A 17,221-nucleotide genomic window follows, 5' to 3' on the forward strand; every position below is an offset into this window, starting at 1 on the left:
CTGCCATAAGACACAGACGCTTTATAAGACCTCGGCTTCTGGGTCCGCTGTGACTCAGGAAAGCACGGGATCATCTGAGATCACAGAGGTTTCCTGGATCCTGGAGACAAAATTGTGGTGTCAAAGGAGCCCGAGGCCCGGGCGCTCAGACGCCAGCGGAGGGATGTCCCACACACGCCCGAGAAAGTGTCCCGGCTCCGACAGGCAGCGGCAATGGGGTGAGGTCGGCGAGGGAAAGCATAAGCCCCACGGGGGATGCAGAGAGGGACCGGCTTCGTGCCGGGAGTCTCCAGAGGAAGGGACGAGAGAGAAGACCGGGCAGGAGACGTGTCTACAGGAGGAGGCCCTCTCGGTCGGCGGCGTCCAGCCTGTGGCCCAGGGGCTCCCATGTGGCAGTCTGGTCTGTCCCCAGAGTGGGGAAACCTTCTGTGCCTGGGCCCCAGCGTGTCCAGCCCGGGCCCGGCATGCTCACAGGGACCGTGTCGGACTGCGTGGCTCACATCGGACCCCTCTGGGGCCTTTTGCTCCCAGCACCTTCTCTCCGGGTTCCTTCTGCGTCTGGACGGACAGAGAAGGCTGGAAACATCTCCTGTCACCCGTCGCCTCCGTTGTGAACTGGCCGCCAGTGTTGGTTGCAGGGCCTGTCCCGAGTGGAAACCCAGGCTGGACTGCGGCTCTTGTCAGGAAGACGGGGGCTCGTGCTGCAGGGGTGTCCATTGTGAGATGCCTCTGGGCATGGCCGAGCTGCCGTGATTCAGGGAGGGTGCTCCCCCACCGACCCCAGGACCACCGTCCCCAAGGCCACGTGCTGGGGCCGCTGTAGTGCCCTGGGGCCCAAGGCGGGCGCAGAGAGAGTCCTCAGCTCTCTGCGTGGCTGGACCCTCCTCTTGCCTGTGTCCACCTGCGTCCACACACCAGAGTGCCCAGACACGCTGTGCCTGGAGGCAGCACGGGGCTTCGTGCCTCTTTGGGCTTCGAACCCCAAATCGGGCCACTCCCGAGTCCATCTGATGTGGCGGGTGTGTCAGGGACTCAGGCTTGTGGGCACAGATGCAGGGACGGTCCCCGCCCACCTGCCATCCGGCCAGGCCCTCAGTGCCCACGTGCTCCCTGTCAGAGTGGTGCCCGGCGGAGACCCTAACCCTTCGCCCGTCACGTTACCCTCGTCTGATTCCCGCCCCCTCCGCCCCGTCGTTCACGATGCAGATCCTGTAAGAAATCCCAAGCGCACTATGAACAGTGAGAGGAAGCTGCGAGCAGGACAGAGGAGGGGGCAGCGTGTGGGACACGAGACACACACGACCTCAGCGAGCGTATGAGTGCCGAACCCACGGATGGGAGGACCCAGCGGGTGCCACTCAGGAGCAACGTGCCCGAGGCACGGGGATGCTCGGTGCTCATGCCCGCGACACCCATCCCCCCCTTTACCCTCTGCCCGGGGCCACACACCTGCCAGGACAGCTCGGTGGGGCCGGCAGGGGTGTGGCCGGCCCAGGGGCTTTCCTCCCCGTCAGGCCTCCCGCTGGTCCCTACAGGCCACACACGGGTAGGGAAGGCTGCGGGGCCAGTGATGCTGAGTGATCAGGCGTGACGCCCACTCCAGCCCTGGCTCCTCACATGTGTTCAGAACAGACACGCTGGGCTGTGGCTCAGCTCCTTCCTGGGGTCCCTGAGCCTTCCTATTCTGGGGCCTTCGTCTGGGCGGGTGGTTCTGGCGGTGGACATGGAGGCCGGTCACCTCCCCCTGCGCCAGTCCACTCTACCCGTCCTGCCACCCCACGGGGCTAATTATCATTCCCAACACTTGTGCTTTCCTGCCTCTGCACCTGTTCATGCTGTTCCCTCCTCCCAGAGCGCCCTTCCCTGCCATTATCCTCACGGTCGGCTCTGGTGTCCTCTCTGCGGCGTCCGTCCCACCGTGCCAGGGGCCGTCACCTCTCACCTCCGGACCCGCTCAGACCCACAAGCGTTTCTCTCACTAAAGGGTCAGGGAGGGCAGAGACCATGCCTGATGGCTTCTGCTCCCACGGCGCTCCCGGGACCGGGATGCCGCGCTCGGCCGCTGCTGCCTGAGCCTGCGGCTGGCGGGTCCTCGCGTGGTCCCTGTGCCGTGCACGCTCCCTTCACTCTGCCGCTGTCATAGTTTAAAACGCGCTGTTTTTCCCTTGCAGGAGATGCCTGGCTCACTTTCACCTCTTGGACGCCGTGTCCTCGGCAAGAGAGTACGAGTGGGAGCCTGGGTCACTCTTAACCGTGATTCCACCGGTGGCTGTCGTTTTCCCGCTTGAACAAATCAGCCCGGGGCCTCGCTGCATCTGAGAGACACAGGCGTGCAGCGGCACCGGGGCCGCAGAGAGAATTCAGCCAGGTTCCCGCTCCCGCCGCCCGGACTCAGGCCGGCATAGTCGGCTCGGGGACGCAGGCTCAGGACGCGCCTGGTGACGCTGGACATTGCTCCCTGCGCCTCCCGAACGGGTCGTGGGAGGCATCGCCCCGGATGGCACAGAACGCTAGCTCTTTGTGCGGGAAACAAAAACTACATACGCAACCTCCTGCCCTCGAACAAGAAAACACGTCCTCCTGGTGGGGAGGCGTCACCCTCTCCCGCTCACAGCGTGGGGTCCGAGCTCGGAAACACTGAGGGACCCGTCCGCCATCACACGCGGAGCGCAGCTGGGGCAGGAAGGAGGGTGAGGCGGGGAGAGCGCACGGCGGGCGAGCAGCGGGCCTGGGGGTCCCGGGGAGCTCCGACCACGGGCTCAACGGACACCCTGCCTCGCCCTTGCGGTCGCTCGGACAGATGCCGCCGTCCTTGAGCCCGTGTTTCTGAAATGCTCTCATTTTGTGATGAGGAAAAAAATAGTTATTAAAATAAATGCATCAAGTTTCACTCCTGTAATAGCCGACAGCTGACCCCCCAAATCCACATTTGGAAACCACAGAAACGAAGCTGGAGCCCTCGTCTGAATGCGCGTTGGCGTAAAACAAACAGAAACACAGACGCCTCCAAGGCCTGAAGGTGCAGCCAGTATGTCTGGGAGACCCGTGGCTGGAGGCTCCCGTGCCCCGCTGTAGCCGTCCCCAGACGCAAGCCTGCTGGGCTGTGGCCGTGGCTGTCCCCAGGTCACAAGCGCACCAGGCTGTGGCTATGGCCGTGGCCATCCCTGGGTCACGAGCCTGCTGCGCTGTGGCTGTAGCCGTGGCTGTGGCCATCCCCAGGTTGTGAGCCCACAGGGCTGTGGCTGTGGCCACGGTCTTCCCTGGGTCGGAGCCTGCCGGCTGTAGGGCACGACTTACTTGATCATCTGCGGCACGGTGACCTTGGAGTTCTCCTCGAACGCGTTCATCATCAGCCCATTGCACCGGATATTATCCACACACTGGAAGCGGGGGCGGGGGTGGGGTCAGAGCTGTGGCCACCACCCTGGGCCCCACAGCAGCTGCGCCCAGGGAGCGGCTCATGGGCCCAGCTGGATGCGGGGTCCTCACACCGGAGCGTCGTCCGACAAGGGCTGGTCGGCCACAGCCTCCCTTCACTCGCATCGGAGCCCAACTCCGACCCCGGCGACCTTCTGGGGACTCGCCTCCCTGGGCCTTCCCATCCCTGACTTCGAAGCAGGGATGAAACTGGCCTTGCTGGGTATCGGCAGACGGGGGCGCCCGACCTGGCCGCTTGGTGGCTGACCTCTGGGGTCTGGCGTGAAGGTCCAGGTCAGGCCACTGTGGCTGGCATCAACCTCCACACCCCGTGCCCGAGGTCCCGCACTGTGGGTCCTCTGCCCCCCTCACAGCCACACTCTGGGGCTGCGGACGGTTTCCACGTCAGAAACCCCGTCTGGGAGAGGCCGGGCTGCTGGGACTAGGGGAACAGGAACCCACGTTTCCCTCAGCCTCGGAGAAACTCAAAATCCACATTCTGCTTTGAATAAGTACCCCCCAAACGGAAAGTACATCTCTGCGGGGGTCCCTTTCCCTCTCACCGCCCCTGCCCCCAGCCTTCACATCGCTGCAGCGGGCACATCTCAGCATCTCCTGGTTGCGAGGGCACGTGTGTCAGGGGAGCTGGCCGGGCGTGGGAGGCCCCCCCGGGACCAGCGTCCGACAGGGCTAGGCCCCCCGTTCTTTGGGAGGGGTCTGCCAGAGGGGGGTTCCTACTCCTTGCACTTCCCAGCCCAGCGTCTCCAGCCCACAGCTCAGAGGCTCCCTTCAGCTCTGGTTCTACCGGCTGCAGCGGAAGGCAGGGCGTCTGGCTGTGAACAGGGCTCCCTGGAGGCATTGGGGGCCCTGGGGAGGGCCGGGGGCCCCCACTGGCCTCGGTACTTTTTCCTAGTTTCCGGTTTTTTGGTTTTCTCCAGGGCACACTGGGAGCTCTGAGAACACGTGTTAGCACACAGAAGGGGCAGACACCCGCTGCGTGCTCCCCTGAGCTGCCTCGCTCTCCTGGCGTTTCCAGACGGGCAGGCAGGCCAGAGGGCTGGGGGAGCAACCATCTGGGCAGCCTGGAAACGGGGCATAAGAACCAGTGCCGGGGGCCCACCACTAGATAGAGCAGAGCCTCTGCCCCAGGCCTCCTGCCTCAAATGACGGGAATCCCCAGCTTGGCCGTCCCCCTCCTCCCGCTGTCCGCTGCTCCCCAAGAGGCTCACCCAGTCTGCAGGGCAGCTGCTGGTGGACGGCCCGGACGGGCTCCTCCGCTACGGGGACAGGGCTGTGCTAACCCAGGGAGAGGCCAGTCCTGCCCGGGGCCACGGACAGCCTTTTCCAGACTCCGTCTGTGTCCCGGTCGCGCAGGAGCCCACAGCCCTCCGGGGCTGCTCACTGGTCCCTGTGCTTCCTGGTCCCTGGTCCCTGGCATGCGGTCAAAGACGGAGACCAAGCCTTCTCTCCGCATAGCTGACACTAGGCCTTGGAGGGCCCTCCCTGTGTCCCGAAGCTCTGTGATGTCCAGTATCCCACAGGGGTGGTGCTCAGACTTTTCTGTGTGTGCCAATGTCCTGGGGCATACGTGCTAAAAGGTGGATTCCCTGGCTTTGTCCCTGAAACTTACCTCTAGGGCTGTGGGGAAGCCCAGTGGAGCCCAAGAATCTGGAGTTTCAAAAATCACAGTAAGGTATGATCCCAGTGCAAGGGGTTCCCAGACTGCCCAGACTCTGCCCAGTTTTCCAGACTCTGGCAATGGGAGGGGACAGCTGGCCTCAGCCTTGGCCCGGGCTGGACTTGGCGTCCTTTCTGTTAGAACCTTGCCCCCAGGGCTCCAAGAGCTCAGACTTGAAGGGACCACACGCTTCCGGGACAGGTGAGCTGGCTGACCTGGCTGATGTCGCTGGTCCACGCCGCCTTCTCTTGCCTGGACGAGGCCACGAGGATGACGGTGAAAGGCGGGGAATCCTTGGGCTCCACCCCAATCTTAAAATCCAAGTGGTCTATGTCTTGGTTGGCTCCTTTGGCTTCCAGTTGCAAAACACAGAGTCAGCAGAATGAGCGGGGCCCTTCCTGAGCTGGGAAACATCTTCACCATGCCCCCTCCCTGTCTTACCCACGATGAAGGCACTGGGCCCCTCGCTACCGGGAAAACATCCCCTGCCCCCTCGGGGAGGAACCCCCACGCCAGACACAAACAAAGACTGAGAAGTAGCTCAAAACCCGTGAGGCCGTCCCAGCGGCAGAACCAGGGAGCCTGGGTTGGGGGGTTGGCCTCTGCCGTCATCCCGCCGACGGGCAGCTGAGGTTCCGAGCGAGGATGTCCCAGAGACCCGGCGGCCACGGGGAATCCAGGACTAGAACGGGCCTCCCCGCCGGGCCCGCCCGCTGCCCTCAGGTGATCCCAGGGCCTGAAGGGGAATTTCCAGTCGTCAACGTTTACGGGCCAGACTGGACATTCAGCTCAGGGCAGAGCCCCCCAGAGCGACATCCTGGGTAATTCTGATGCTGTTCCCAACCCAAGAAATGTGCGGGCTCTCGGAGGCTGAGCGAGAGCAGTTCATGGTGCCTTCCGGGGCGCCCTCGTTAGCTCAGGTACCGCGCGGGGCAGAAGGGGGTAGGGCCCTGCTCTGCCGTTGGTGGCTACGTGACCCCGAGGGTGCCCTTCCCACCCCTGCTGCGGATGTCTTCCTGTACAGAAGGGACAGGACGTCTCTGGGGCCCCAGCCTTCCAGTTCTGACCCTCGAGAGTCTTAGGGTTCCGTGCTGGGCTGGGTGGTGGCTCAGGGATGGGACGGTGCTGGCCACTCTGGGAAGCGGGGTGCCTGCGAGTGAGTGTGTGGACTGGGGGTCCCGTGGGGCCAGGTCGCTATCTCCCTTGGCTCTGGAGGGAAGAGGGCTGTGGGGTCCGACCGTTCCGCTTGAGTCGGGGCCTTCCCGTGGCCCCGCCGTGGCTGGGATTAGAGCAGGTCAGGCACCAGGAGCGCTCTGGGTGACCACATGACGTGTTTGTCCTTCCCTTGGGGGCCGTGTGACCCGGCTCCCTGGGCGGGGGCAGGAAAGGCCGACCGGGGACGTGTGAGTGAGTGTGGATGGACGGGGGCCCACGCCTTCTGCAAAACTCCCGATCTGAGACGGCTCAGACACAGCCCTGCTCTGAGGAACCCCGGTCTGGGGAAGGGCAAAGACGCAGAGTTCTGATGGGGTTCCCTCACAGAGGGCGGGGGGACAGAGCAGAAGGGACACGAGGACCAATGTCTGCCCAATCAATCAACAGTAGTGGCCCCCCTGACCTAAAATAACGAGCCCATCCCCAGTGACGCCTGGGAGGGAAACCCCACAGAAGCCTCCACACCAGCTGGCCCATCCCCTGCCTTCCCCACGAGTCGCCCTCCCTGCCCAGGCGGCCACCCTGTGTGTCCCCACGCCTCTCACTGGAGGACAGAGCAGTGCTTTCCTGACCCCTTCCACAGGACCCAGGGGAGCCACTGTGGGTGGGACCCGTGGACATGTGAATGGGGGGTCCCCACGGAGGAGCTGGGACCCCAAACTGAATTGGGCGCCCATGTCCAGGGGCCCAAGCAGCGTGGGGGGAAAGAGGACAGTGGACAGGGGTTCCCACCTGCCGGCCACCCCTCAGCACCCTCTTGTCCCCCCAGCCAGATGGGGCGGGGTGAGCGGGTGTCCTACCGTCTTCCTCTGTGTTCTCCGGGTCCTCCAGCAGGGTGCAGTCGATCAGCGAGATGACCCCGTTCTGAAAGACAGCAGGGACCGGCCTGAGTCAGTGGGACGCGCGGGGGACAGAGCCCCGTGGAAGGGCGGGACACAGCCTTACGGGTGTGCACGCACGTATGCACATGTGTGTGCCCGTGTTGTGTTCCCGTGGGTGTGGTGGTTTTCGTGTTGAGGGACATCGTCCTCATGTAAGAAGTCCCGTGGAGTGGGTCAGGTGGGACGGTCTCATCAGGCTCCCCCAAGTGAGAGTCAGGGAGGGTTGAGGGCCCTGAAAGTCAGGGGCCCTGAGCCTGCACAGTGTGGACCCCCAAGTCTGGGCCACACCGTCATGTTGCCAGTAGGGACACGGGGCCATTGACTGCACGCATCATGGTCCCGCTCTGATTTTACAGGTACGATGAGATCCGGGGAGGGGTCTTGCCCACAAGGTGCCCCTGTCACCTGGAGGCTAGTGCTGGGATCGGGGAGAGACTTGAGGCCTGACCTCGCCCGGTCGCTTGCTGGTTGCCTGTTCTGAGGGACGCCTGGGAAAGTGCCCCTCTTCCTCGAGTGTGGAAGCCTCTCCCGGGCGTGAGATGCCCGGTGCTGTGACAACAGTGGCCATGACCTTGGGGGGTGGTGGAAGATGTGGATACCCACCCCGGAAAGGTGAGGTCGGCTTTCCTCTCTCTTGAGTGTGGGCCAGGCTGGCGGCCGGCTTCTCGGGTGGCCTGCACCTCCTGCCTGTTCTCCGGGTGTCCCTTGGACCACGTGGGGAGGCCACCCCAGGAACACTGGTGCAGCCCCCGGGCCTGGACGTGACCCCATGAGACCCCGCCCCTGCCAGCAGCCGAGGTGAGACCACGAACGCCGTGAGCCCTCCGTCAGGGGCAGCTTGTCACCGGGCATGGACACCTCATACAAGGACCGGTGGCCGCAGAGAGCCGGCCGTGCCGTTTGCAGCGGGCTGTCCCCGGATGCAGAGCCCCAAACCCTGCGTTCTGGCTCTGCGCTTCGGCGGCCTCAGGTGAGCCCCCAGGCTTGACGAGCTGCCACGCCCCACGGTGCTCGACAGTCTCTTCCTGCCACAGACCTTGCCATGGTCTTCACTCTGGCGGACGTGTCTCCGGGCGTCGGGAAGCCGTCTGTGTTTCAGACCATCGGCCCCGGAGCCGGCTGGCCGGCGTGGGTTCAAATCCCTGCTTTGCCACGGGCGGCTTCGAGACGCCCCGATTCCCCCGCCTGTCAGACAGGGGCGTCTCAGGATCCGCTTCAATGGGTGGTTCCAGGAGGTGGGGGCCCACAGAGCAGGCCAGAGAGCACCCCGCCCGCCGTGGTTATCTCGCAAGTGCTTGTGGCCTTCGTCGCTGTAAGTCTGTCACGACAGCAAGAACGACCACGCTCTGCGCCCGCCGAGCTCCTGCCGTTTCCCGGGCTCCGCGCCCGCTCTGCACCCGCTCCCCTGGCCCTCGCAGGCGCCCCGAAAGCAGGTGTGTCCAGTCCTGTTGGGTACTCCGAGGCTTGGGGGTGGCCGAGCAGCAGCCCCGTGTCCGTCGCGCCGAGGGACGTGAGACGCTTACACGGCCCCCCGCCCCTGCCCAAATAGGAGAAAACTCACAAAAAGGAAACCACGCGCTTTCAGGCTCCGTCTGCCCACGGCCGGCCGCCTGCTGGGGAACGCCCACCCACCCGGCCGGAGCCCCGGAGCTCGGAAGTAAGGAAAGGGCCCGATCCGAATTCGGTGGACACTGCAGTATTCCCTGTGGACGGATTTCCGCAGGCACGGCCCACCCCCTAACTGGCCGCACGTCCCCGGAGCAGGACCGTCCCAGATGCCAGCGCTGGACGCCGTAGCAGCTTGTGGGAGGTTACGGTCCCTTCTAGGCCGCGATGTGTTTGGACGGTGGACCCGCGGAAGCAAGCCTGCAGTGGAGACTGCACCCATGGGCATGCGTGCTGGGCCTCGACTCAGCACCGGCCGCCCGCCGCCCGCGTGCCCGCAGAGCCCCTGCTGAGGATGGGCACCCTTCTCTGCAGACGGAGCACGGGGCTCAGAGCCGCGAGATAAGCAGCGTGCTGGGCTGGGGAGCTGGACACGCTGCCCGGGGGGCACCTCACGGCCAGTGGCATGTGAGCAGGTACTGGGAGAGGAAGGCGGTCTTCCAGGAAAGAAAGACCTGGACAACACAAGCCAAGGCCCTGTGGTCTGTGAAGGAGCAGGAGGGGTTTGAGGTGCTGATCCCTCTTCGCTTTTTTCCTTTTAACCATCTCATTGTCGGGGGGAAGGTGGGATGCATCCCTCCCACCACAAATGACACAGCGGAGTTTCCTGCGTTTGGGGAAATCGCGGGGCTCCACTCACCCGGAGGGCCATGGAGAGGCCTCGCCCCTGGAAAGCCAGCTTTGGCATCACAGCGTCTCCCCTGCTGGGTGTTTCCCTTCCCTTTCTGATGGGCCAGTCAGCTGAGTGTGGGGCCGGCCTCGTGTGTGAGCCCTGGCTGGGCCCAGTGCTCCTGTGCCCACGCCGTCGTGCTGGTGAAGGCCTGGGAGCAGCTATGTCAGCGCCTCCCGAGGGGGAGAAGGGGTCCGGTGCCCCTCTTTCTCAGTCGGCCCCTCCCCCACAGCCGTGCCCACGCGCACACACAGGAGCACCCCTCAGGGCTTCCATTGGACCTCCTGGCTCCTCTGCTCTGATACCAGGTGTGGGGGCTCCTGTGGGGGGGCTCCTGCGGGGGTCCTGACACTACTCACCCTCTCACTCCCCACAATCTCCCTAGAAAACCCGCCTGCAGCCAGCTCACTCCAGCCCGCCTTGGAGCCAGTGCGCGCACGTGCACGCCCGTGTCTCTGACGCCCTGGCCCACCGGCCGGGCCCCGGGTCGGCCCCTGCAAGCGGCCCCTACCTTGGTCAGGTGCAGTTTCCCCCCCGAGCCTCTGGTGCAGATGATGAGGTGCTTGGAGAACAGGAAGCACTGCCGCTCGCCCTCCTTCTTCAGGGACAGGGAGCCCAGGCGGCCCCGGGTGATCTTGCCCTTCTCGGACATGGGCACCTGGATGAGGGAGCCTGTGGGCAGAGGACGCACCCTGAGCCCTGCTCCCAGAGCCTTGCTCGCCTGTGGCCGGCTCGGCAGCTGCGGTGCGTCCCAACGCCAGCCCCGGGCGGTCCCCGGCAGTCCTGTGCACCCCGGGCGGTGTTCCCTCTGCCCTGTCAGCCAGATGGTGGAGGCACGCGGCTTCCGGCAGGACCCCCTAGTGCCCCAGCCAGAGCCCCGGCAGGCGGAGGAGCCCTCCAGGGCAGGGGCCATGTGGCAGGCACGTGGGGCTGGGCTGGGGTCTCGGGGTCAGCACACGTGGGGAGCTGGGGTTGGCCCAGATGGATCAGCACCACGCACAGCCCTGTGGCCCGCGCCACGCAGACATCACCAATCAGACACGGCTCACGGGCCGCAGAGCCAGACAGGCCCCACCCCAGACACCCTGTGCTGGGGCAGACCCCAGGGAGGAAGGCCCCCAGGCCCCGGCTCTGGCCCCACCCGACACCCACACCACACGCCTCTGTTCCCACCTGCTCAAGGCCTTCCGGGTCAGGCACGTGCACACCTCCCCTGCGCCATGTCCTGCCTTGGCCACCCTAGCTCTAGCTCATGACCGTGGCTCCGAGAGCTGCTCCCTGGTGGGAAAGCCCTTCCTCTCTGGCCCGTGAACTCCCACTTGTCCTTCCCCTCCGGGAAGCCCTCCCGGACTCCCTCACCTGCTCTGCCCCCCGCCTGCATCCATCATGGCCTGGACCACCGCCCTGTGTCTGTCTCCTCACGGACCCCTCTCCCTGCAGTCTGCTTCCGGAAGGTGGGGCAAGTCTCAACCCGGGGTGTCCCTGCAGCCTGGCGCTGGCCCGGCATGAATGAGGCACGTGTCTAACGAGCGAGAAAGGGCTTTCTCGATCCCCTTGCCTGGTTCCAGGTCCGGCACAGCCCCGAGGGAGGGAGGGAAACACCCTGCTTGGGGAACAGAGTGGATTCCTAGCCGGCGGGGACGCTGCCTGTGCCAGGAGGGGTCATCCTTTGGGCGTGTCCAGCGCAGGCCTGGTGCGGCTCGGTGGGGGGGGGCAGGCTGAGCCTGGGGAAGGGCACAGGGGCCACACAGGGGCTCAGAGCAAAACTCCGAGCTGAGGATGCATGCAAACCTGCTGGCCAGGCTGGGGTGGGGCCTCTCTTCTGCTCGGAGAATCCCAGGGCCGGACAGAGGACCTCCAGGAGTGCAAGCAGAAGCTGTGCCCACAGAATGTGGGCTCTGGATGGTGGAACCCTCGGGGACATCAAAGCTCCAATGTCCCCAGGCGGGGAGCTAGTGTCTCCCCAGCCCTCCCTGGGACTGGGCCTCCCGGACACGGTTCTGCAAGAGGCCAAGGATGACGAGAAGAGGACAGAGGGACTGAGCCACACTGCCTCTGACGGAAAGGCTTGTGGCCAATAGTCTGTATATGGACTGGTCCTCTGCGCCCTACTCTCCCCGAAAAGCATGGGTCAGTGTTTGCTGGGACACACGACGGACACACCAGACACCTAGGGAGAAGCGTGTCTACCTCTGGAGAGAAGGACGCGGTGAGGCCCACAGTATCCATGTGTGGATGCAACACCCACGGCCCTCCAGTGGCCTCGGGACCCCCTGCAGGCACGCCCTCTGGAGAGGTCCCAGGGGCAGCCCACCCTGCTGCAGGGCCACCTGTGCCCGGGTGGGGGTGTACCTTGTCTCACAAAAGTCTGGCTGGTGTCCAGCAGGATCTCGCAGCCTTCGATGATCATACGCTCGATGGCGAGGTTTTTCCGGATGTTCTCTGTCTCGCTCACTTCGTCGTGCATTATTCTGCGGGGACGGGAAATCTGTTGGGGCAGGAGGAGGGGACGCCAAGTCTCTGGCCAGACCCAGCGAGAAAGCCTGGCCCCAGGACTCTCGGAGCCTGCAGTCGTGAATCGAGGGGCCCCTGTGTGCTGCACACTCTACAGGCAGGCATGGTCTCACTGTGTTCTGGAAACCCAAGAAAGCAGGTGTCCTCGTCTCCGGGAAAAGGAAACGGAGGTTAGCAATGAGGGAGCAGGTCTGTCTGATCCGAGTCCGAGCCACGTGCAACAGAATGGCAGAACAGGGAGGAAGAGGGGAGCTCAGCAAGCGCCCTTTGTCCACTACTCTTCCCCTCAGTCCACTACAGCCTTGTTTCCAACCATAGACCAGACCCTGGTCGGCCCTGCCTCAGAGTCTTTGCACTTGCTGATTGTTTTCCTAGAATGCTCTTTATAGGGTTGTTTTCTTATGGAACGGCTAAATTTGGGGGCGCTGGCAATCCAGCTGGCTCAGGGAGAGACTGACTTCTGTTCATGTCTGGGAGGGAAGCAGGACACAGCAGGTCACTGATCTGAGACAACAAGACCACCCTGTCCTGCCCGGACTGCCGCAACGCCCCTCATCTCCAGCAGGTGGCGCCATCCACCCGCTTTTAAATAAGCATCAGGCATGCTGGGGTGGGGGGCGGTTGGGGGAAGGCGGTGGATGTCCAGGGGCGGGAAGGCGAGGAGTGACTTTGCGGCAAGTCTGAAAGAAGTGCCCCGCCTGCTCCAGGAGAGGCTGCTTCTGTGACTTATGGGCTGACAGTTCCCGCAGGGACGTTATCCCGTCAAACCCCGGACACTGGGAGGGACACTGGTCAGGCTGGGCGTGTGTGGTGAAGTCAGCACGCCGAGCCCTTGCCTCCCCCAGGGCAGAGGCAGGATCCGGGACCAGGGCGGGGCGAAGGGGTTAGCAGGGGCGTGAGTGCAGATTCACAGAACCTCTGTCCTTCTGAGTTGCCGGCGGCCGAATCCTGCCCCCTCTCCCCAGGGAGAAGCCCGGGCGCCCCTGTGAGGCAGTGAGGCTCTCTTTCACCGTGGGGCGCCCAGTTCTGGTGCACACAAGGGTGCAGGGAAGGGGGCACACGTGGGTCCAGAGGCTTGGCCTGAGACCCCGATTCCCATCCCCCAGGGATGGCTGCCGTAGACTAAGCCCTGCCTCCAGTTCCTACCCTGGACACACCAGCTTTCATGACCTGGGGTGAAACTCCCAGCGGGGCATCCTTGGCCCTGGCTTGGCTATGGGTGTGTGTGTGTGTGTGTGTGTGTGTGTGTGCCCAGAGGTCAGGCTCGCAAGGATGGCCGTGGGTCAGGCTCGCGGGGGGTCAGGCTTGCCGGGTGGGCCGGGGGGTCGGCTCGCAGGGGGACGGGCTCACCTGGACAGCTCCTCCAGTTTGGACTTGGCATAGTCGAGGCTGTTGCGCTCCACGTGCTCGTGAGGGGTGTGTGCCAGAAGCTCATGCAGCGTCAGGATGTACCTGGGAATCTGGGGCGGGGCGGGGGGACAGGGATGGGGAGAAACGGAGGGGTGGGGGATGGGGAGGGACAGAGGTAGGGATAGAGACAGACGGGCAGAGGCAGGGATAGAGACGACAGAGGGACGAGGCAGGGGTGAAGACAGAGGGACGCGGGGTGGGGAGCAGGGAGGAACAGACGGACAGGAAGAGAGAGGAGGCCGAGAACGACCGTCAGTTGCGAGGACCCCAGGAGCTGGGCGCAGGAGGGAAACGGGCCGCCCTCTGAGCCTGGCGGGGGCCCATCCGGGACCGGAGCCCCGAGAAGCGGGAGGCTGGGCGCCACAGGGGCAGGGCGGAGGGGCTCAGGACCGGGGGCGCCACGCCTCGCAGGGGACCGGCCCTCCCCGCTCCTGCTCCCCCGCCCCACCCCCCGGTCGGGGCGGGGCGGGGCGGGGCGCCACCTGGAACATGGGGTAGGTGAGGAAGGTCTCCAGGGTGCGCTCCTCGCAGTCGGGCTTGGCCTCGTAGTGCTTGAGCAGCTTGTCGAAGTCGCGGTTCTGCTTGCAGTGCGCCAGGATCTGCAGGCTGTACTGGTGGTTGCGCACGAACTCCTGGTAGATGTTCAGCATGGGCAGCAGGATGTCGAAAAGGTCCGCTGCAAGGGGGCGGGGCTCAGCCGGGCCGGACTCCGCCCCCGCCCGGCCCGGCCCCGCCCCGCGGGAACCCCGCCCCCCGCAGGAGCCCACGTCCTGGGGAGCCCCGCGGTGCGCGGTGCGGTGGGGAGGGCTCCGGCACCCCTGTCCCCTCCAGAGCCAGAGGGCGGGTCCCAGCAGAATCACACTTGTAGAGATGCCCGACCAGTCTGGGCCCGTGTCTCAGAGGGCCCCGGAGAGCCGGTGCAGAGGGCACTGCGACGGCCCCCGCCCCTCCAAGATGCACACTTGGAGGGCTTCCCATCTGGGTCCTTCCAGCCAGGAGCCCCTCTCCACGGAGGGAGGCTGCCTCCAGCCCAGGTCGCACCCCATGGGGTGACTGGCCCAGGCGGGCGTGTAAAGGCGGCCCCTAGCCTCAAAGCACAGCACCTGGGAGGGACCAACCCAGCTCCAGAGTTCCTGACGGGTCCATGACACCCTGGCTATAACTGTGTGGTGACCCCAATGCCCCCTTGTGGCTCCCTCACCGGGTTACATGGCAGGCCCCCAAGAGGCCTCCTTCCCAGAGTGTCCCTCCTGTGACAGAGGTGATGACCGAGGTCACAAGGTGGGTCCACAGTGGGCCTGGAACCAGGTCTCCGGACTCCCCATCCCAGGCTTCCCGCCACACCTCACACCCTCCTGAATCTGGTGCTTCACCCGTCTGTCCCTCTGCCTGTCCTTCCAGACCTCCCCAGCTCTGCGGCCCCAGGGTCCTCCTGCCCTTTCAGCCCCCAAGAGCCCAACCAATCTCCCCAAACTCTCCCTTCAACTCGGACCCCACGGCTTACACACCCCACTAAGAAAGAAAAGCAGACTTCGAAGGAGAGCTCCTGGGCGGGGCTGTCCACCGCCCTGCGGACATTGTGCTCAGCCGCCCCATGGGGCGGCCCCGTCTTCTCGGGGCTGCTTGTATTCTGACCTTGGGGAAAGTGGGGGTCTCTGATGTGAGAAAAACAAACAAAAGTGCCCCCCCCGCAAGGCCTCCAGAGCCTAAGCGGGCCGAGAAGGTCTTCGTTCCAGAAATTCTACTTCTGGAAACCATTCCCAAGGAAATGCTCTGTAAACAGAAGGAAATGTCACACACAGAAACGATTATTTCCAGTCACAAGAACTGGAACCGACCCCAAAGAGCCAGGGACGGGCTGTGGAGAACTACGCAGTCATCAAAAAGCATGCGTCCAGGATAACAAAACCAGTTGTGCTGTCAAGTTTAAGTTAAAAAAAAAAAAAAGAGGAAATAAACAAAAAAACACAACACCCCACAGCAAGATTCAAAATCTAAATTCAGTATGTTTGGAATTGTGTAAAATGGGAAAAAAAATCCAAGCTCTATGCATAGAAAAAAGTTGGAAGAAAACACACTGAGATGTTTATGGCAGTTATCTTTGGAGGAAGGACCATGATTGCTATTTTTAAACCTTTTCTACTTTTCTGGATTCTCAAATTTTCTCAAACGATATTATTTTTAAGAGGGAAAAGTAGATAAATAAAAATATATTGCTTCCTCCTAGAAATACGTTTTTTGCCAACGTGTGTTTCCCCTTCTCCGCCTGAGGGATTCGGAGGGGCTGGTAAGGGGCCACCGCTGCGCTCCGGAAGGATGGGAAGGCCGCTGGCTTGGAGGGCGGCACCGGAGAGGGACGCTGGGGGGTGGGCTACTCACCCAGGACCAGGGTGGGCCAGCTCGAGATGCGGGCCTTCAGGCCTTGGTAGAAGATCTGGTGCAGGAACATGATGGTCTCGCTGCAGGGAAACACAGGGTGAGCTGTGCCCCAGGGATTTCCTGCCCCTGCAGGAGGCCCCCACCCCGAGTCGGCAGCCAGGGGCCAGCCGGATGCCAGTAGCAAGCCGCTTCCTCCATGGAGCCCCCAGGAAAAGCCCATCAGCATGGCCTGTGTTGCTCAGGGGGCCCAGGGCTGGATGAGTACGTAGATCCTTTTGTTACAAGGAGAGTTCCAAGACAGCCCCAAGCAGAGCTCCCTAGTCATGGGCCACCAACCTCCCTGGGCTCCCCAAGTTCTTGGATCTGGGAGTGACCCTGGGGGACCCCAGAGGAGCCCAGGGCTCTGGAGAGCACGGAGTAAAGGCCACTGATGACATGCATAGAGGGCCGCAGCCTCAGACCCACACGATGTGGGGCTGTGCTCTGCCTATGTCCTGACCCCGGCTGTGCGGCCTCGAGCGTGCTACTGTGCCTCTCTGAGCTGCAGATCTTTCTGCATAAAATAGGAAGGGGAAGTGAGGTAACCCCTGCAAGCAATGGGACGATGTCCACGCCCGGGGCATAGTGGGCGCTCCATAAACACTAGCTCCCCACCACCCTCTGTGCGACAATTAGGGAAGTGGAAAATCTAGCGTCCCCCCAGCACCGGCTCTGTCACCACCTAGAGTGCCCGGGGAATGCACGCTCCCCAGGCAGGCATGCCGGCACCCCTTTCCTGCCCCCTGCTCCCTGGGCAGCTGGCCCCAGAGCAGCCCCAGTCTGTTCCCACAGCTCACCCTCTGAGGACAAGGGAGCTTCCTGTCTCCTCTGGCAACCCCCGTCCCTGTCAGCTGGTCCTTCTCTGCTGCCACTCACCACCCCAGCCCCTACCACCTGGAGACCTGGGGGTGTCCCCCGTGTGTCTGCGGCTTGCCTTGAACCAGACCAGAGAGTCTGGTCATGCACCTTATTCTTAGATAGGAAAAGTGAAGCCCCAAAAGGAAGGGGCGGGGCAGCCTGAGCCTCTAAGCCTCTGTTCTCACACCCCCCACCAACCCCTGGGCTGACCCCCTCCCAGCACCATATGCCCCCGGGAGCCTCACTCCCTTGGAACCACAAGACTGGGCAGGTGTGGAAGGTGCCGGGGGTCACGGGCCTGTGGGCAGCGGAACGTGGTGTCTCCCTCGTGCACGGAGGGGCCCCGAGACCCCAGGGGGAGAAGAGGGGAAAGCTCAGGGGAGAGTCGGGGAGAGAGACACACAGACAACACCTCCAGGCTGAACAGCAAAGCCTGTAACTCGGTCACGTCGGCCAGACACGTAGGATGGAAGGAAAACGGTGCCAGGGAGAACG

The 17,221-nt window shown here is 63.8% G+C and overlaps 1 protein-coding gene and 1 pseudogene across 2 annotated transcripts in view; both read right to left on the reverse strand.

Annotated features, from left to right (window-relative positions):
- The window catches only part of RASGRF1 (Ras protein specific guanine nucleotide releasing factor 1), an 88,534-nt gene that overhangs the window by 31,321 nt on the left and 39,992 nt on the right, over positions 1 to 17,221 (reverse strand). For both annotated transcript variants that reach the window (XM_047738923.1, XM_047738922.1), the window contains exons 6-13: positions 15,830 to 15,909; positions 13,933 to 14,126; positions 13,391 to 13,500; positions 11,879 to 11,997; positions 10,038 to 10,198; positions 7,111 to 7,174; positions 5,311 to 5,447; positions 3,298 to 3,380 (exon numbers count right to left, since the gene is read on the reverse strand). In XM_047738923.1, the coding sequence (XP_047594879.1) occupies positions 3,298 to 3,380; positions 5,311 to 5,447; positions 7,111 to 7,174; positions 10,038 to 10,198; positions 11,879 to 11,997; positions 13,391 to 13,500; positions 13,933 to 14,126; positions 15,830 to 15,909 (948 nt within the window). The remainder of the gene's footprint in view (positions 1 to 3,297; positions 3,381 to 5,310; positions 5,448 to 7,110; positions 7,175 to 10,037; positions 10,199 to 11,878; positions 11,998 to 13,390; positions 13,501 to 13,932; positions 14,127 to 15,829; positions 15,910 to 17,221) is intronic.
- LOC125105945 (uncharacterized) lies at positions 9,421 to 9,570 on the reverse strand (annotated as a pseudogene).

The sequence above is a fragment of the Lutra lutra genome, chromosome 7, assembly GCF_902655055.1.
Source record: "Lutra lutra chromosome 7, mLutLut1.2, whole genome shotgun sequence".
Taxonomy (NCBI): domain Eukaryota; kingdom Metazoa; phylum Chordata; class Mammalia; order Carnivora; family Mustelidae; genus Lutra; species Lutra lutra.